General features: G+C 47.1%; 8 protein-coding genes across 8 annotated transcripts; 1 reads left to right on the forward strand and 7 right to left on the reverse strand.

Annotated features, from left to right (window-relative positions):
• Positions 1–10: 10 nt before the first annotated feature.
• On the reverse strand, positions 11–2,002 carry N7529_006425 (GMC family oxidoreductase; the record flags this gene model as incomplete). The annotated part of the gene is made up of 1 exon (XM_057241952.1): positions 11–2,002. The coding sequence occupies one exon, from the start codon at positions 2,000–2,002 to the stop codon at positions 11–13; it is 1,992 nt and encodes a 663-aa protein (XP_057097311.1).
• A 954-nt stretch (positions 2,003–2,956) lies between these two features.
• N7529_006426 (uncharacterized protein) lies at positions 2,957–3,744 on the reverse strand (the record flags this gene model as incomplete). Its single annotated transcript, XM_057241953.1, has 3 exons — positions 2,957–3,337; positions 3,384–3,491; positions 3,568–3,744. The coding sequence occupies 3 exons, from the start codon at positions 3,742–3,744 to the stop codon at positions 2,957–2,959; spliced, it is 666 nt and encodes a 221-aa protein (XP_057097312.1).
• Positions 3,745–4,321: 577 nt separating this feature from the next.
• On the reverse strand, positions 4,322–5,746 carry N7529_006427 (VOC family protein; the record flags this gene model as incomplete). The annotated part of the gene is made up of 1 exon (XM_057241954.1): positions 4,322–5,746. The coding sequence occupies one exon, from the start codon at positions 5,744–5,746 to the stop codon at positions 4,322–4,324; it is 1,425 nt and encodes a 474-aa protein (XP_057097313.1).
• A 740-nt stretch (positions 5,747–6,486) lies between these two features.
• Positions 6,487–6,983, reverse strand: N7529_006428 (uncharacterized protein; the record flags this gene model as incomplete). The annotated part of the gene is made up of 2 exons (XM_057241955.1): positions 6,487–6,812; positions 6,869–6,983. The coding sequence occupies 2 exons, from the start codon at positions 6,981–6,983 to the stop codon at positions 6,487–6,489; spliced, it is 441 nt and encodes a 146-aa protein (XP_057097314.1).
• A 1,082-nt stretch (positions 6,984–8,065) lies between these two features.
• On the reverse strand, positions 8,066–9,477 carry N7529_006429 (uncharacterized protein; the record flags this gene model as incomplete). The annotated part of the gene is given in 6 exon segments (XM_057241956.1): positions 8,066–8,397; positions 8,481–8,580; positions 8,607–8,837; positions 8,851–8,990; positions 9,058–9,253; positions 9,316–9,477. Coding segments are annotated over 6 exon segments (1,161 nt in total), but the record flags the coding sequence as incomplete, so codon positions are not given.
• A 1,409-nt stretch (positions 9,478–10,886) lies between these two features.
• N7529_006430 (transcriptional regulator family TF) lies at positions 10,887–14,061 on the forward strand (the record flags this gene model as incomplete). Its single annotated transcript, XM_057241957.1, has 10 exons — positions 10,887–10,978; positions 11,061–11,249; positions 11,300–11,499; positions 11,550–11,939; positions 12,003–12,448; positions 12,500–12,666; positions 12,723–12,801; positions 12,849–13,119; positions 13,179–13,353; positions 13,461–14,061. 10 exons carry the CDS (start codon positions 10,887–10,889, stop codon positions 14,059–14,061), a joined length of 2,610 nt encoding a protein of 869 aa, XP_057097316.1.
• Positions 14,062–14,469: 408 nt separating this feature from the next.
• N7529_006431 (putative C6 transcription factor (OTam)) lies at positions 14,470–16,554 on the reverse strand (the record flags this gene model as incomplete). Its single annotated transcript, XM_057241958.1, has 2 exons — positions 14,470–16,186; positions 16,262–16,554. 2 exons carry the CDS (start codon positions 16,552–16,554, stop codon positions 14,470–14,472), a joined length of 2,010 nt encoding a protein of 669 aa, XP_057097317.1.
• Positions 16,555–18,129: 1,575 nt separating this feature from the next.
• Positions 18,130–18,778, reverse strand: N7529_006432 (DNA-directed RNA polymerase II subunit RPB4; the record flags this gene model as incomplete). The annotated part of the gene is made up of 3 exons (XM_057241959.1): positions 18,130–18,257; positions 18,374–18,501; positions 18,588–18,778. 3 exons carry the CDS (start codon positions 18,776–18,778, stop codon positions 18,130–18,132), a joined length of 447 nt encoding a protein of 148 aa, XP_057097318.1.
• Positions 18,779–19,244: the final 466 nt, after the last annotated feature.

Here is a 19,244-nt window from a genome sequence, read left to right on the forward strand (position 1 = left end):
CCTGGAGATTCTAATATTGAAACTGCGTAGGACGTGTATACATGGGAGTTTGCCAGTCATCAGGTGAGATCAAGTCACTACTATATTGACTTTGTTCTTCGTTCCAGCTCAATATTTCATCCGCAATCTTCTCAGCAAATGCATAAACAGTGGATTGGGGATGACCTGGTGGTAGAAATGGAAAACTGCTGGCATCGACAACTCTCAACCCCTGCACTCCAAAGACGCGTGCGTGGCTGTCGACCACCGCCATCCTGTCATTGTTACGTCCCATTTTGCACGTCGCTGATGCATGAAAGACTGTGGTCATGCTCCGTTGAATGAACTCACGGATTTCAACATCAGTGGAAACATTGAAGCCGGGGAAATATTCCTCGTGCTCAGCCGCACCCAACTTCGCCAGCTCCGCCCATATTTGACGCTGTCTTTTGAATGCTTGGATAGCTAAATTCATATCGGTGGAATCAGCAAGCCATTGCGGGTCTATCAGGGGCGGGGTGTTCATGCTTGAGCCAGCAAGTCGAACTGTGCCGCGTGATAGGGGCGCAATCAAGGCTCCGCTGATTGTTGCATATTGGTGCCCATCCTTCGGGTCAGCTGTCACTTTGTTGAGATTGTAGCCGTTGAATGCGCTGATGGGCAACCACTCTAGCTCAGGCCAGTCAGAAGAGAAGCTTGACAGTGCATGGCGAGCTTCACGGGTAAGATTCGAGCGCAGTGCGATTGGAAGTTTTTCCCAGCCATAATACCCTGGCCCAAAGATGGAGAGTGGACCTGTGGCTTGTTCTATGTATTCCTGAGCACCCTGTGCTGCTAAAGTTGCGTTGTTGGCCGAGGCCGAGGCAGTGAGAACGTTTACACGATGTGCAATCCCGAAGATTGGATGGTCCTGCATGTTTTGGCCGACTCCTGGGAGATCTTCGAGGCAAGGAATATCGAAACTACGCAAGTGGTTGCATGGACCGATTCCTGACACCATCAACAACTGAGGGGTCTGGAAGGCACCGGCTGACAGGATCACTTCCTTGCCAGCACGAAGCGTGAAGTTGATTGAAGGTGTGCCAAAGGTCCCTCCAGTCGACACTTGAACGCCTGTGGCTCGTTTACCGTGGCCTTCAAACAATATCTTTTGCGCCATGGTGTTCTTGTACACTGTAGGCCCAGAACCTTTGTTCAGAACCGCCTGAAGAAAGCTCGACTCGGAACTAGAGCGATGCGCATTACGCGGATTGATAGTAAATGTTGCAAAGGCAGAGCCAACCAGATTACCACTGTTGAAACCATCAATCTGGTTCATGCCAAGTGCGATGAGTGCCTTCTGGCACCACGTACCAAATGCATGCACAACATTGCTGAAAGAGACTTCTAGTGGCCCACCCGTTGGACTGAACGCATCTGTAGTCTGGTTGTTCGTCGAGTTGTTGTATAATGTCTGGTTGGGAGGTGTGTAGTGGACCGATTTTTTGTAATAAGGCAACAAGCGCTCAAAAGTGTAACTCTGATCATCCACTTCATTTGCCCACCGTTGCATGCTATCGACCGTAGGCCGTTGGTAGAGCATGTAGTTCCTGGCCGAGGAACCCCCTAAGGTCTTGCCTCGAGCATAATGCAAGACCCTGCCTCCTAATCCAGACTGGGGCTGCGTACTAAATCCCCAATCTATAAGCGGCTGATAGTCTGTGGGGTCAGAACCCGTGAAGTAACTGGAATACCCGGGCACGATCGAGTAATTGCCATTATCGGTTTCATAGAAGCCGCCCGCCTCGATGACTGCAACGCTCACTGTTTGATTCTCTGCGAGACGGCTTGCGATTGTGAGTCCTGCGGTTCCGCCTCCGACCACTACGTAGTCAAAAGTCGCGTTTGCGCCTGGAGTGCCGAAAGAAGTACCCAACAGCGGGCCAGTATTGCCGTATGCAAAGAGATTCAGATCTGGGGAGGCTGCTAAAACAGATCCTAGGTACGAGGCGATAAAAACAGAAACAGTATTGAAAACACGCATCATTACATTGTATGCCCAATGTCTGTGAATTTCATGAAACAATTAAGTTTGCAGTGCATTCCAGTGGCCGAAATATGCCGATCACTCACCCTTGCGAGTAACACCGGTGTACATTGTGTACATTCTGGACTTACCGGCACAGTTCGACTGGATCTTGAATTCTTCAATGAACGAAAACTCGAGAAAAGTTGTAATCTTTCATTGATTAGAAGACAATAATAGCCAAAGGATGGGACAAATCAGCGATGCAGAGAAGACCCCATTGTTGCCCTATTTATCAGGTGTCATTTGTCCCGGTGTCTATCTGTAGGACATGACTCCCTTCCCAGCTCCCCATAAGACGTACTCGCTTTTCAGTAAGAATGATTTAAAAATATCTTGGAGAGCGAGATAAATGTCGACTTGGGTATCATAAAGCAAACTGTAATAATACATGAGTATATATTTTCTGACAATGATTCATCAAGCAAATGATTCAGCAGCGGACACTGGTCTATCATTTACATTTATCTGCGAGGATTGAGAAACAGGGCGATTATAATCTTCAAATAATGTTGGAAGGTCATTGCCACTTTGATTCAAGCCAACTTGGCACAAGCAGGCATGATCCATATGCTCCCTTGAGTCAGGTACAATGTTACTTTCCTCGTCACAGTGGAATATTGGACGAGGCAGCGGGGACACAAGCTCGCAGTTAGAAACAGAGCGACCACTTACGTCAGCAGGCTTCATTGCGGGACTGTTTAATGCTCGAACTAGAGGTCGAAGTGTGGGAAGACATGCACACATGACTCCGACAGATTGCTCAATGGAGGACCAAGTCGCTGGGTCGACGCTTGTATAGGTGGGATCGTGCATTGTTGTGAGTTCAAAACTGACAATCCGAAGAATCGAGACAATACAAACACTGTCTGACAGTTAGTTGATTATTTCATTTTGAGGGTTGAAGCTAACTCACAAACCACCAAGCAAAAAGATCCCAGTCAGAACCCACTTTTGTCGCATCGTTGTCTTCACCCGCCAGGCCATCGGAAGTGGCAGACAAAGTATTAAGAAATCTAGGAGCATATTTCCAACTCCATTCCAGCGGAAGAAGGCAACTTCATCAATACAATGCCCTGGCTCTTTGGGATCCCAGAACTTGGATACTGGCGAGCATCCGGCGATTGCTGTAATTGTGCATGCGATAAAGTAGGCAATTACCAAGAAGCCAGAGCCCCAAAGTGCCCATCGGAAGCTTTTGACAACGCCAAAGATACGATGAAAGAGAAGAAGTAGCGATGCCTTCGTAATAACCGCATTGCAAAAGTATAGTAATTGGATGGCCAAGAAACTCTACTTATTGTTAGATGAGTTTTGGATACAGGTCGTGAGGGCCTACCTTTTCAAATCCTTGGAATTTCTCAGATGAGATATCATGAGATCGAACGCCAGAGTCGTACAATGGAATTTGAACCCATCTTAGAGCAGCCATAGCCCAGTTGAATACCTACATAATGTCAATTTCTCATAATGTCCAATGTTTGAAGTCGACCTAAGGGATTCGAGGGCATGGTACGACTTACAAGAGCTGCCGCAATGGTATAGTCATCCCACCATAATCCAGCACATGAAACGTGGCGAGAAATAAATCGCAATATCACACAGAGAGTAGCTGGGACAATGGTGACAATTGTTCCAACCAGTATATGCCAAGAGATATCTTTAGTTGGCTGATGATATTGAGCTTGAGCGGATGCCATTAAACAGAGCCTCCACTATTTAATTGAATCAAGCACCTGAGATGCTGATGACTGGCATTTCAAATCGCACATGATGGAAATCGCCGCCTTTATTTATTCATTCTAACTGAAACTTAATACGTCTCGCCGAAGATTTTAGTGAAGCCGGAGCCGACCGACGTGCAAGAGAAAGCTATTTTGCCAAGCCTTCATTGTTTTTCTGTCTACTGTTCCGGCCGACATCATACGGCCCGAGTGGTAGGTAACATCATCGGCCGGGTGGTCTCGGTGGCGTTGATTGGTACGGCACCGACCACGTTTGCTGTGGCGAATCTTAGATCTGGGGCTTAAATCTTTGCAACATAATGAAGATTATGCCCAAAGGATATTCTCGCTTGGAGGTGCCAAAAGCGGTATTTGACCAAGCCTTATAGACGATCTAGATCTGATATTGTGACGACAGTTATCCATATGCATAATTATACAAACACCGACGTTAAGGGCTTTCGAGGAATATTTTTCCACTCGGACTAAAAATAGAAGTGACCATTAGATGACGTTAACTTAAGATCAGATAATTATATCATGAAAGTGTCTCTTAGAATGCAATCTTGTCCAGCTGTAGCTTCTGTCGGCAAATATCCAAAGATTTCTGTTGCATCTCACTGTAAAGATGAAATTCATCCGCGACACAAGCCCCAAGGAGGCGTTGAAAGCCATCGAGATCCGGATCTGCGCTCATTATAAGTTGCTTGGACTGCGAGACGCTTCCCAAATTGGAATAGAAGATTCCACCCGCGGACAAGGGAAGGAAATCTTCGTATGTAAGAGGCTCGTAACCAATGATCCCTTTAGCCAAAAGATCCTGGAGTGAAACTGGAGCTTGATGATCTTTCAAGGACACTGTGTTTTCTTTGATAAACTGTTCACCTAGCGGTGTCAGCTGGTAGGAGAAATATGCCAAGCTTAGATCGTGAAGTTTGGACAGATTATCTGGGAACTCTCTGAATTGGTCTTCCAGTAACTTGTCGTAGTCCTGGCCACGTAAGCCACCATCTGCGGCTTTCTTGTTCACCTGGTCCAGGATCTGATCATAAAGTTGGCGTCCTTGTCGGGTCAAAGCGTAGCCTCGTTGTTCTACTTCACCAAAGCGAGCTGTGTGTGAGCCCTTTACATGCGAACCAGACGGGTCGCGGAAATGAACAATCTCTTCGAGTGCCTTGAAGCTCGTTTGCCGTAAAAGGATCGGACATGTTCGCCTGGGCGGTCCCTCGATGCGTTCTTTGGCGGGCATTCCGTGATCCAGCATCAACTTCTGAACAAGATCAATGTCAATTGTCCGAGGTGTGAGGTGGTTGATATGTGAGCTTGGAAATGAAACAATGTCGGCAATTAAAGGATGCTCGGCTTTGAGCTGCTCGTATTCATCTAGAGTGACAGTGGCTTTTGAGTGCCACCGAAATGTTTCCAGACTATTAGAGATAAACTCCGTGCACTGTTCGGGTGTCAAGCTTCTCTCGCGTTCTGCAGTATCTAGCAAAGCAAGAAGTCTAGGCGTGAAGATGTTTCGTTGCTTCAGCGCTTGCTTTGCCAATTCCCGAGTTTTTTCCGTCAAGAGTTCCATCCGCAAAACCGTGGTAAACACCCGGAATGGGTTCTTATCGAGTGATTCTTGTGTTTTCGGACGGAAGGCTGTAGCATGCATCGGGAATCCAGCAAGGCTGAGGTCATAGTAGCCCACCGGGTACATTCCCATCACAGCAAACATTCGACGTATTGTAGCCAACTCATGTGCTGTACCCACACGAATGGCTCCGTGTCTTTCCACGCGATGCCGCGATGGAAGAACATCATCGGGGTTTATGATTTGAGAGTCGCTCATGTTTTGACTGTGTTGAACGGCTTTTGCGTCTGCTTCCCAGACTATATCGATGAGGTCTCCATAGAGAGAAACTTCACTCTTATACATTTCGGAGAGTGCATGGCAAAAGCGCGAACGCATAACATCTTGATCCCAGGCCATAGTGAACATTTGTGTGAAGGGTGTTAGAATCAAGAGGACAATGTATGCTGGAGCAAGCAAGGCTTATTGTCATAGAAAGGTTCTAAGATTTGTATAGCATGAGTTGGGTGAGGGACACCCTATAAGAAGAAGTTGGACTGTATGAGACACAGTGTCAAAGAGGGCACTCCATTGATCTTTTAAACAATGCGCAATATCAGATGTATTAATACCTCGACTCACCGCATGATGGCGATATCACCCGATTGCTTATCAGCTATCTCACCCCTTCCGTCGGGGAGATAAGGATCCAGGAAGTAGAGATGAGACCTGGTTGGAGAAGTGAGTCATTCGGTCCGATTTGCCCACAGACGTCTCCGTTATCCTCGGTAGTCTTACATAAATGCGGGGACACAGGGAAGACATATATTACGAATCGAAATAGAAACTTGGAGGTATGAAGGCTCTCAGTGCTTCCCCATACCACTAAATGGATATGAGCCAAACCAATCGGGTGAACGTCCGGGGGATCTCCATCGCCGACAAACGCCGGATCGCCGACCCAATACTGTTGCTCTTAAGACCGCACAAGTTGCATTTACGTTATTTATAGAATCTTCAGCCTGAGAACTGCAAAATAAAACGAAAGCTTCATTCTACTTAGAGGAACATTAATGTCAGTCTTGGACTCGTCTTTCCAAAGTCCCAGAATGTATGTAAATCACAAAAGGCTAGGCCAGGGAGTGTCCACCTATCTACATCTAAGTGCAGCTGTCACTGCCGGCAATAAAAGTACCATCCGAGTTCTCGCAACCACACTCTCCAGTCTGGGGATCCTTGATACAGGTCGTGCCGTATCCTGTACTCTTTCCTTCGCTGCTCCAGTAAAAGACCCAGTAGTCCGAATTCTCCTCTAACTCATCACTGGTCGGGGCAGTGCAGGTGTACGCACTACAAGTGCCGTATGGGGCACCATTGTTGGCATCATATTGGTGGTCGGTCTCGAAGACGGCGAATGTTTGGGTCTTGGAAGTACGAGTGTTATGGGAGCACTCGGCCGCTTGAATAGCGGTGGAGACCTTGGCAGCTATTTGGTTACAGTTAGCACACGGAAGCTTGCTCTATATCGCTGGTGATACGCACCGCCACAGTTCAAGCTACTCGGCTTGTAACCTTTGGTATTTGAGGAAGCTGGATCGAGGGTAGCTGCTACAATAAGTGGTGCGGCAAGCAGAGCGATGAAATTGGTGAAATGCATTTCGAAGGATGGTTGTTTGCCTGGAGATATCGAGTATAGAGAGATTTAAAGACGCAAAAGGTTGATGATATATATAATAGTACCTTATTGAAAGACCCACCACCTTGATCGTCGGAAACGTACGATTCGGAGTTTAATGAAGTTAACTGACACAAAGCCATGTCCATGAAAAGGAGCCTATGAGGGTCTGGAACTAGAGCCTGAATGCGGAATATAAGGATGAGTGATTCCCATAAATTGCTCGTCAGGGGAAGGGCCCACTTCAGCCTTTGATTAGCCAGGACTGAGACAAAATCTGTATCGGATTGTCCATTCGAAACGGTGATCGGCCTGCGGTCTGCTCAAAGTGTAGGTGAAGATTGATATCGATAGCAAAAGGGTTGATATTTGGCTAGTTGGGTGACGGTGCCTGTAAAGCTATAGAATTATTTATAAACCGATTAGTATCGAATTACTTTGAAACCACCCCAAATTCCACCGTTGGATCACTGAAGTCGCATTTAATTTATGAAATGATTCGTCATCGAAGTTTCATCAAAATGAATATGTTTGAATACCTAGGTATTTGTGTCTCAGGTCAACCCCCTAAATGCGTAGTAGTCTAGGCCCTTGAAATTATATAGAATATACAACACGCAAGCCTGATGCGAGAAGATGACGAGTCTCATCACATTCCCGATAATAGGCTTGGTCAACTAGGTCTGAGTCAGAGATATCGCTCGTTGTCTCTCGTTGATTCTCGTTGTCTCTCGTTGTTTCTCGTTGTTTGCTTCGATTTGTTTTGTTGGCTTGTACTGTTGTCCAAATCCAAATCTGTAAGCTCAAAATCGAGAAGTTTCAGAAATCACGGCTCAAATTGAAGAGACAACGATGTCGATTGGACCTTATATGTTAGTCGGAATGCATATGTACCGAATAATGCCCGGCACTCGAGAAATCGTTCCGCAAGTAAAAGCTCTATCCCACCAGGTTTGTATGATAAGTATTTGCCCAGAAGTAAATTTTATTTGATTGAGCACCAAACTTGACAATATTCGAAGATTGGGAGCTGTTATATTCCCACAGAATCACAGCGAATACAATCAGGAACACGGATTGGCTTCATGCTCAATCTTCTGGGGTACCCGCAGCAGACCCAACCACAACAGCATGATTCCCCCTGAAACTCCAATTATCAGTGGCTGCATGACCTGCACCCTCCACGCCTGTGGAATGGCCCCAACTGCAAAAGGGAGGATTGTAGAACTGCTAGCTCCAAATGCTACAAGGAAGCCAATCCCACTGATATGAAGGTCAGGCGGGAAAAACTTCGTGGCAGCCAACATAACTACCGGCATAAACGGTCGTAGGAATGTCCCTTGTATAAATACGGCAACCGCGGAAGAAAAGTTTGGCACCAGCCAGAAGATCGAGCCTGCAGCGATAGCGAGGATGGAGTAGACATACCACCCATCAGTTGGTTGTTTGGCTCGGCTTTGAAGGCTGGAAGAAGCAAACATACGATGATGCTAAGCTTCTCTCCTGTTCGAGGCGTCACAAAGCCCAAGAATATTCGTTCAACGGTAATTCTCAGCCAAAAACTCGTAGCGGCCATGCCCTTGCAAACGCTTCCTCATGCCGCACTCGCATCATAAAAGTCAAATCCATCCTCCCAATGCTAATTCGATGCCCATGTATCCGAGATGGAAAAAAAGCGCAGATCCATGTGGTCCGAGCATTGCGTTTTTGGAGAACGACCTGGCGCAAACCCCCAGGTTTGATGTCTTCATCGGGCAGTTGACTCTTCAAAGTAAATGAAGAAGAGTCCCAGAATACAGTGATGCAGGAGCCTAGTTCAATGGTAGTACAGCCAATCTAAAGGACGAACAAGCGAGCTCAATGTTTTGACTGTAGAAAGCATGCAGTAGTCCCATAACTGCTTTGCATTGGCCAAATTCCAATCCAGGCATTTCATGCCGCTTCCCAACCCCATTCCAAATCCAGCAAAAACGGACGAAATCACCAAGACTGGGTAAGCGGGGGTGGAAGAAAGTTGATAAGAAAGACGATTAGATGATTTGCAGGGAAAATGCACGCCACCCCCACAATGGCCAAGCCTGGTATGTGTTTTGTAGTTGAGCAATGCGGAGCAAATTTAGCCAGCGATGTGTACGAAAAAGACCAGGGACACACTGATATAGGTGAGGTGAAATTAAGACTGAAGCTATAATCTTAGCGTGCACTTTGAATGGACCGTGAATATATCTTAGGCTTCCACATGGTATCAAAGGCTATTGAAGTAAGCCATGGGAACATGATACAGTCCATCGAGAGAGTTGACTTGACTACTTACCCCATACGCAGCATCATTGAGCCCCATCACCAGGAAACTCCAGAACATTGCTAGTATCTTGAAGGTGTTTGACTGGGGAAGGTTCCATCGCTCTGCCTCCGGCAATATAAAAGATAGATCTGGTGTTGACACTTTCGGTGATTGCTGCTTGCTACTACCACCACTTGACAGCACATTGATTTATGCAATGTTATTGATGAGCTAGAAAGACGAGGAGCTGCTAGCTACTCTCAGAGCGGGATCAGAGTATAAAAAGAGCACAGCTCCTCGAATTTATTCTGTGTCAATTGCAGTCTTTCAAACAAGGATATAGTTTTCAATGATTAAAAGGTTACTGCGAAAATAATCAGGACTCAAAGGGCGTCTCAATAAAGAACGAGTTTTGAATATCAGGATCAAGGGATTGAGTGGCATTCGGCACGCGCCCTTCCCATCATGGTACGGCAAAGACATAGTGATCTGGTCCCCACTTAAGCATCCCTATCTTCCTTCGAATCTAATATAAATTCTCGCAATAGTGATAGCTCCGATAATGCTGCGTCTCAATTTGCTCCGGGATGGCCTGCTGCTAGGCAGATAAAGAGCCGCAACCAAGAATGGAAAACTTTTTGCGGGTGTGTAAGAAAGAGGATCTGGTAACTTCATTAACAGTACAAGCCTTTGTGAACACATTCACTCAAGGAACCTTTACTCGAGTGACTCATCCTGGTTCCACTGGCAATGTTTGGTCCTGAACAGAATGATTTGAGGTATTGCAGAGACATCGCCTTACACCACATTATTAAGCAGCATAGATAGAAAATCTAGAGACAATCACATTCATTAATCATGAGAGAATTGGAAGAAGTCGATCATGAGGCGTCACGAGCTTGCAGAAGCATATTACATAGGCTATCCTTCACTGCATACATCATATAAAGGCTTAGCTCTTTGCAAATGAATATCCTACGATCATGCATGAAAGCATATGGCGTAGCCGGCAGATTACTCCCTTGGAGAATTTAGCTATTAATCTGAAGATGAGTTGCACACAAACGCTCGACCGACGGTTATGGTGTACTTCGGAAGCCGGCCAGCATCCGTCGGAAGACAGGTTCCCCGTCGGAAGAGCCATAACGATTTGCGGAAGTTTGTCGCTTTATTGGAATACAGTACACGATTGCCTGATATTAATTAGATCAATGCAGATGCATGTCATGAATTCCATTGTATTAAAATGACTGAAAGATGTCATCGTGGCGAAAATGCTCATGAGACTGTGTGGTCTGTAGATATTGCTCTCAAACCCCAAGCATCGGGCCATAGATGCGACTGAGCAAAAGTAAAGCATAAAACTTCTTCTGAATAAATCCGAGGGCTTGAATATTTCCCCAGACCCCGCAAATCTCCCCGCGAGTGTTCTTGATGACAAAATCGGAAATCGAAGGTTTGGTCGGTAGATCAAACAAGTGGCTTCCGATTTTCAAGGTCCACCTAATTGTATCTTCTCCCTGGCAATGAACGTCCATATTGGTAGTGCTCTGGTTAAGTACACATCATAAAGTGTTAGACGATATCTTCCTTCATTATGAATGTGTCTGAGACTAAAACACGATGGGCGTCGCAACGCCGCGTGCCCCGAGCTTCGCGGGCATGCGAAACTTGCCGCGCTCGAAAGACCAAGGTATGCCACACTTAGTTTCATAATTGCCTGTTTTTGTTCTACGTATTCTGATGAAAACTTTAAATTGCTGATGGGTCAACAGTGCGATCAAGCTCAGCCTTGCTCATATTGCGCATGTATGCCACCCAAGAGCCCCGCGATCTGATACGGAGACAGTAGCTGACCTTAACACAGACCATTCATTTGACTGTGTTTTTCGCACCTCCGAAGGCCATGAAACTCCCAAGAATTCAACCAAGAGGAAGAGGGATACTGCAGACTCGCAGCAAAGGTTGGAACTTTCACTGCTGCGACTTTTGAGCATTCTAACCGAAACCAAAGCCAAAGCAGCACTATTCGGCCATCACCATGGCCAGTTTCACCTCAATCCCGGACACCACAGAGTTTGAGTGAAGCAGCCAAGTCACCTATCCTAATAGGTACCCCCAAGGCACGGTCTTCCAATTCGTTACAAGCCCGCTTACATCTAGGTGCCAACGAGATAAGGACTGCGTTGACCAGCCCACGGGAGAATTCTCACAGTAGATATCGCCCCCATTTGATATTTGTGCCAAGTTAACCACTTTACCAGCGCCCGCTTCCGAGTTAGGCGATGCCGCCTCAAGAGATGGATTGAGCGGCGTCAATCTACATACCAATGGTACTGAGTTCTATGGAAACTCCTCAAATTTAGCTTTCCTCGGAAATCTATACATCAGAGCTCAAAATCAAGGAGAAGATAGAGCTCATAATGGGTCCAAGAATGATGCTGCGCGACAAGCTCAGCCTGTTTCACCCAAAGCAAGCTATGATAATAGCCAGAAAAAGTCCAGCAGATCACAGCTCTCGATTGTAAATTTGCTCTATAATGCAGATTACAATGGCCATCCTTCGCCTCAATCCCATGATGGAGCAGACCTTTCAGCACAAAATCCTTCTGTCGCAGATGGTGCGAGAAACAGACCTAGCCCGAAAAACAATGGTAAGCCCTCTCTCTTGTTTTCAGTACCTAGATTGTAACTCATCAGTGGCTGACTCAACACAGCAGACCACCAGAATGGCCTGGAAACAGCTTTCCCTAGACTCACAGAGAATGCAAAATTGGAGATTGAGAAAATCTTCATTGGAAGTTACTTCGCCAACAAGCATTATATCCACCCATTTCTTTGCAAGAATGGATTTATGCAGCGATGCGAAAATGAAGCATGGCCACTTTCAAAACGCTCGAGCATTTTTCGAGGAAGCACCAAATTCGCCGGGCTATACTTTGCAGTCATTGCTTTAGGGGCAATCAATGCAAGCGCGAACGAAACCTCTCTGCTACATCACTTTTGTCAACAATATCCCGATGCGAACCACCCAAAACATCAGGAAGAATCCAAATTCACGGCTTTGGATTTTGCAAAATTCTTCTTTTCACTCGCAAAACAGACCCTAGGGGATCTTTTTGAGAGCTCGTGTTTGGAAACCGCTCAAGCGCTTGTTCTTTTGGTATGTTCCGTCAAACAGACTTCGAGCTTTGACTAATGCTCTTTATGGCAGAGTGTGTTTCGCCAAAACTCTTTACAACCTCATAGCTGTTATATGTACAGCGGAATGGCTGCGCGCACAGCAGCAGCCATTGGACTCAGCTCCAGCATGTCCTCCTTGCCGCCCAACGCCCGGCGAGAGGCTAGACGTACCTGGTGGTGTATTTACTCTCATGAGATGTGAGCATTGCGATTGGACTGCGTTCAACTGAGACACTACTAACACCGATATACAGAGAAATGTGCTGTTCCTCGGGCCGTCTGGACAGTATGAAAGAACTCCATTACTACCAAACTTCCCTTCCTGGGCTAAAGGTATTTATTCCTGTATTGTATCCATGAGCCACACTAAAATCATCCAGATTGATGTCGGTGATTCTGACCCTGACGCGGAGGAAAATGACATAGCCATGATCCCAGTCATGGTGTCCTTGGCTCGCATCATGTCCGAAGCATCCCATCAACTATACCACTCTACGCAGCGATCGATGAGCGATAAGTCTTATCTCGCAATGGCTCTCGACCAGCGACTTCTTGAGTGGAAAGCAGCAATGCCGAGATTCTTGAATCTAGATGCGCATGCGTTAAACGACCCCGAATGGGCATTTAAGCAGAAGCTGGTGCTGAGACTGAGTAGGTTTATTTGAAGTTCTGTTCCTTTACGGAACTGAACCTAATCAAAAACTTTATAGGATACTATAACACTCGGATCCTCATTCACAAGCCGTTTCTTGTGGCAGCAACCGCAAATCATGACTCTGACTCGCCGGATTTATCCATTCATCTACATACCTGTCTTGCAGCAGCCCGGTCAAGTATCAACATGCAGTACGAGTCATTCGTGCATAGAATCTACATTCGAACCTGGTAAGTCCTGACTTTACATTCCCTCGATTTGTTTTTTCTCTTTCTTATTTTCTTTTGTTCTCCATTAAAACCCCGAGTTGGAAGAACAGCACTGATTTCCTTGGTAGGTGGTACAACACGACCTACGCCCTCTACGGCTCAATGATCCTCCTCCACCTCGTACTCTCAAACTACCCAGGTCTACCAGACGATGAGCTCCTCGAAGATGTCGAAAAATCCCTCGAGATTTTCTCCTCCATGGACGACATCATCGTCGCCCGCCGCTGCGCCGAGATGCTCCGTGAAGTACTTGAGGTTGCACGCACATGTTTGGCTCGGCGGCGGCGTCATGACCAGAGACAAGCCGGCCAATCCCAGAACCCATGTTCGTATAATGAAACATCTGCCTGGTCCCATGCAAATCCAGGCCTGTCATTTCAAAACCATCCAAAACCAAATTCAATGCAAGCTGGAGCAGATAGGACCATGTTGTCACGACCCGCTCTCAACCTTCCTGGTCCAAATACAGACTTTTCCCTCGATACCCCTTCATCTATCATCGGTCAGAGCGACGATGCAGACGACGGAGAATTCTTCTTCTCATTCTTCAGCGATGAGGCACAGGTACAGCCTGATCGGACCCGCGCAGAAATGCTGGCTAATCTGGTCGACCCAAGTATCTTGGAGGACTTCGCTTTTGGCGGTGGTAACAGGGATTCTTTCTTTTGATTTACACGTACATGAAACAGGTTGACTTGAATCATAATTCATCATTCGATCTATATACATAAGTTCCTGTTCCTGTTCCTGTCTATAAGGAGAAGCAATCCCCAAACTCAAACAAAAAGAAAACAGTCCAAGCCAACCAGATATTCCAAGCCAAGGTAATTCCGTCATCGCAAATGAAAGTTCTAGTATACTGCAACGCATCGCAGACTGAACACATGGGATGCATAAAAGCATACAAGAAAATAAAATCCAAAATCCAAAAACCGAGATTCAAGCGCTTGATCTCAAAGTGCAGACCAGATTCCAAAAACGCCATTGGGTGGGAGTCGTGAGAGAGTCGTGAGAGTCGAGGTAAGATGTACGTCGAGGATAAGGTGCAAGGTAAAGCTTTAGTAGAGCGCCAAGAAATCAAAGAGCCATAGATCCCTCATCTTCCATATCACTGACGGAAGTCGCCGGCGACGCGAGGCCCGAAATTACCGAGCTAGAGGTCCCGCCCGCCTCCATCATGGCGTCATCGTAAGAAGCATGCGTCGTGGCGGGCATGCGCTGCGGCGCGTTCTTCCCAGAACTAGCCATCAGCTCGGCGATCCCCGGTTTCTCGGGAACATGCTTGTGGAGCGCGGTTGCGTTGTCCAGACTCTGCAGCGCAAAGCCCATAAATGCAGCGTTCTTGTGGCTGACGCCTAGGGTCCAGCGGTACTCGCACAGCCGTAGGCGGTAGAAGTCTGCTTCTTCACTTGTTGGTGCGGTGATGCGGAGGAGCATGCCGAAGGAGCCGATTAGGGAGAAGTTTGTGCGGGCTGAGGCGGGCCAGAAGGAGCGCAGGTGGGCTGGACGGAGGCGGTTGACGAAGTCCATTGCGGAGATGAGACGGGTCTTTGCTGCTGAGCGGCAGATGTGCGCTAGGTAGGGGTCTGTTCCTTCGGCGAGGAGGGAGCGGACGATGCAGCGGTGGAGGGTGATTTCTGTGGCGAAGTAGGCGAGGTGGAGGGCGCCGTTGCGGGCGTGTTCGTCGGTGATTGTTTCGACCAGTTCGCCGGTTGAAGTTTCCATCTTGAGAGATGGCGGGAGGGAGGAGAACCAGTCCTTGAGACGGATTTGGGCCGGTTTGGCCTTTTCTAGGATCATGCGCGTGCGCTGGTTTCCGGCCGCCGAGAACTCTTCGATCGCGTGTAGGGTATAGAATCGGTCTAGGATGTCGGAGAGGATGGTGGTCAATGCAACCATGTGGCAGAAGAGAAGAGGGCCGTGGCCGACGGCTGTTTCGTCGTGCGAGGAGTCTGTGCCGGAAGCAAAGGCATCTGAGAAGTCCTGCTCCACTAGATCCTTGACCGTCCAGTTGAAGGCGAATATATGCGAGGGCCGACCATTTACCAAGGACGACCATTTATCCTGTTGGTATAGAGCCCACGCGAGCCGTTTGCGTAGACCCTTCTCCCACGTCTCCATGCGCCAGTTTGTGCAATCCTGGTGCAGACCCACCTCGAAGCCGGCTGTGACCAGCTGTCCGTTCAGGGACGCTGTGGCCAACGTCGATTTCTGCGTCAACAGGAGCCCAGCCTGGATAGTTGACACACTGGGCGATGGTAAAGATTCCATAAGCAGCTTCAAGGCTGTAGCCTCCAGCTTTGCGGCATCGGGTTTCCGAGCCGTCTGCGAGGTAGCACCCACGTCGACGAATTTCAACGTCAGGACGTAGACCGATGCAAGCAGTAGCGGGGATAAGCCACGGCGTTCCCGGTATGATTTCCGGAACGCCTCCTCGATCATTATAGGGAAAGAGGGGTGCACGTGATCGAAGAACTTCTCGATCAGAGTTGAGCCATAGGGAGCAACCAGGCTCTCAATCGCATCGAGTGACGCGGCCTGCGAGTCACCGACAGGCGTGTCGACGACACGCATAAAGGTGCCATCATCGGCACACTTTCGCACGCGCGAGTTAAACACGGTGCACTCGTCATATTGGTCTAGAGGAAGATATTCTAGTAGAGTTGGTTCCAATTCAGTGGTCATGCCAATGTGTTGGGTGGACTGGTTGAAGAATCCAGGTCGAATCATATTCAGCGCGTGCGGATGCGCGGATTCGGTCTCTGGGACGGAATTGGCTTGCATTGTTGCCGGTCTGCCGAACGTTAGCATACACCACACATTTTATCTCTCAGATGGAACCTGTATGTTCCAATTGGGGTTTCCATACCGCTTTACCGGTTCTTGTTGGTCTTCGGATAGTTTCCTCTTCTTTGACTCCGTAGTAAGAGTGAAAGTACATTCCTGGCGATGAAAATCGCACGAGTAACACTTGTTGACCATCTCATTCATTGCACATCGGCTTTTTCTGCGGAGACAAGCGTCACAGCTAGCTCCATCCCGTACGCGGGGAAGGGTCGAAGTGACAGATATGGGGGATGGGGAGAGTGTTGGGGTCGAGGCGGTCTTTCGGCGGAGCTCAGGGGAGTAGCCTAATGAAGGCTGAATGATAACGGTAGCCATGTGGACCGTGTAAGGGTAACCCCGATTTAGAATCCTGGAGCAGTAGAGATAGGAACTACGTGTTGGCGTATCAATTCGGGAATATTATTATTCTTTTTTTTTTTTTTTTTTTCTTCTTTTTTGTTTTTCACTGTATTCAAGAGTCAGTCATTGGACGAGAGATACCTAGATACCCCTAGCTAGGTAGCCCTGGGTAGAATGGAAAGATAAGAATCACATACGCTTATCACCAAAAAAGGAAAGAAAAAAAAGTTGGTTATCTCCGACGAAAATATGACGATAGCCCCAAAGCCGGAACCGGAGATCAATAAGAGAAATCAGGCAGGCGAGCCCTCAAGTGACTGCAGCAAGATGAGATGCCGAATAGTTCGCTCCGTCATTCCTACCACGGGGTAAAGGAGAGAGATCTGTAAAGATCGGGGAGTGTAAAGAACAGGAGAAAGAGAAAGATTATGATGACATAGAGAAGGAATCTACCTAGGTAGTAGTTAAAAATGGACGTTGATCAAGACATATGTAATAATATATATGAAATAAGATAAAATAAGATGAAATATATAAAAGCACCTAATAGTCATTTCACTACCGAGAATGGATGCACCAGCTCCCGAGTACCAGACGATCAGCTTTTTCTTCTCGTAACAAAAACCCCAATGAGCTAAGCAATGACCATTAGAATTATGATACTCCGTTTGTCAAAGATAAGTCGGTTCACCTTGATTGGACGGAATAACATTCTTAGTATTACGTACTGAATATCATTAGGTCAGCATTAAAACATACCAGAAATATAGATTGCTTTCTTCGTGCACACAAGCCCATTTTATTGGTAGAACGAGTAAAGATTTAGATAATGGGAATCCGGCGAGAGAACTAGCCCTGGAGAGATCCTTCCAATTTAACCCTTACCCAAGGGCTTCTTGCATAATTGTTCGTTTTCTGACTGGTCTCCCGCATTCCATCGTACTGGGATCTCCGGACCAATCATCGATCAATGATAACGTCTTTCCACTGAACCAATCATCGATAGATTCCCACCAAGTCGCAGTAGTGCCCGAGAAACTCTGCCTGAATCAGAATTGTGGGGTGTGGAGGAACAAAACCCTATATACTTGCATCTTACTAAAACATCTTATACTGTACTCTTAAGAAACATGCATGTCTCTGACCGCTATTCAATCTAATATGTAGTTTACTTTTTACCTACATATGTACTTTGTTCGCTATGCAAGTTCCAAACTTACGATGATTTTCATTCGACTTTTCTCATTTCGGAGTGGAACACGCCGGAGTCATCGGTTCATTCCCCGGAGGCACATGCTAAAACGCTACTCCGGTGGCAAACGGCTTTTAGACTTATGTCCATGAGTAATATCAAATAACCTGCAACGGTTGGCTACAGCAAGTTTCTATTATGAATAGTCTCTCCCCATTTGAGATTCCATGGCAAATTGGACGATCTTCGCTCGGAAAACCTCCATCACCCAAATATTGAAACAAACACCTTAGAACTCCATGCTCCCAAGACCTAGTCACAGGCCGGGATAATGCAAATGACAGGTTTTTTTTGCCACTTCACTCAGTGAAGTTGCGCAGCTTGGTCAACTCATCCAACAACTCTTGCAAATCCCCATCGGTGATCTTATTCTGGAGACTGGGAATAAGAGACTTGGCTTCCTCGGCATTGTCACAGCAGAGACTCCCTAACTACAAGTTAGTAACCCGAGGTTTCCCCGTAACCACGCCATATAAACCATGGATCGAAACACTGAAAGCAAAGAGGGAAGAGGGAGGCAGTGCAACTAGGACCTAAACTCACCTAACTGCGACCGCTCGAACATCTCCAGTTCCGTATGCGAGTTCAAGAGCCGCTCAACAGCCTTGATGTTTTCCTCATCCTTGAACCGCGCAAACACATCCAGGTAATACAGTGTCTTGTTCAAATTTCTGTAGAAAGATCTCAAATAAGCATTTTGGATCTCGATATTCATCGCGATATTGATCTCGCATGGCCATCTCCCAGTCCCACTTACTCCGGCTCCTCGTATTTATTGCCCCCGCGACGCTTGTTCTCCAATACCTTGTGGATAACCAGTCGTGCTTCCGAGAGTGAGAGTGTATGTGTGTTTTGGTCGGCGCCCAGCTTCAGCGTGGATGCGGCTTCGAGCTCGCCTTGCGGCAGCGCGCGCTTGCGGTGTGTGGCGGGGGGGAGTTGGACGCTCATTGTGTGGCTCGATGTGGGGTTGTAGGTTCAGATAGATATCCGGATGTAGAGTTGATTGATTCGTGGAAAACGTTGCTCAGAACCGCCTTGCTGATGTCGTGTACATCAAGAAGTGAGGTGGCTTGCCTGGTTGATCTCTGCAGGTTGGCTCTGGCAGTTCGAGGCGGTGAGGGCGAGCCCGCCTTTTCTATAGTTCATCTGGGGCATGTATGAAGTTGCGATGATAGCATTCCCTAATTTGGATGCAATTCTCTAGAATTATTTCTTCTAATGGCTATACACTGAAATAGTAGAAACAGTAACACCGAGTGAGTGTCTGTCAAACGATCGTCCGATAGAATGGATTAAGGTTTCAGGCACGTGGCTCATGGCTACAACAAAAACACAATGGTTAAAGTTGTTGTTATCGACTACATTTGAGAATTTCTCCGACTGAAGGTGAATATATAGGGGTATCAATTCATTT

The sequence above is a fragment of the Penicillium soppii genome (genome assembly GCF_028829465.1).
Source record: "Penicillium soppii strain IBT 18220 chromosome Unknown utg000005l, whole genome shotgun sequence".
Classification (NCBI taxonomy): Eukaryota; Fungi; Ascomycota; class Eurotiomycetes; order Eurotiales; family Aspergillaceae; genus Penicillium; species Penicillium soppii.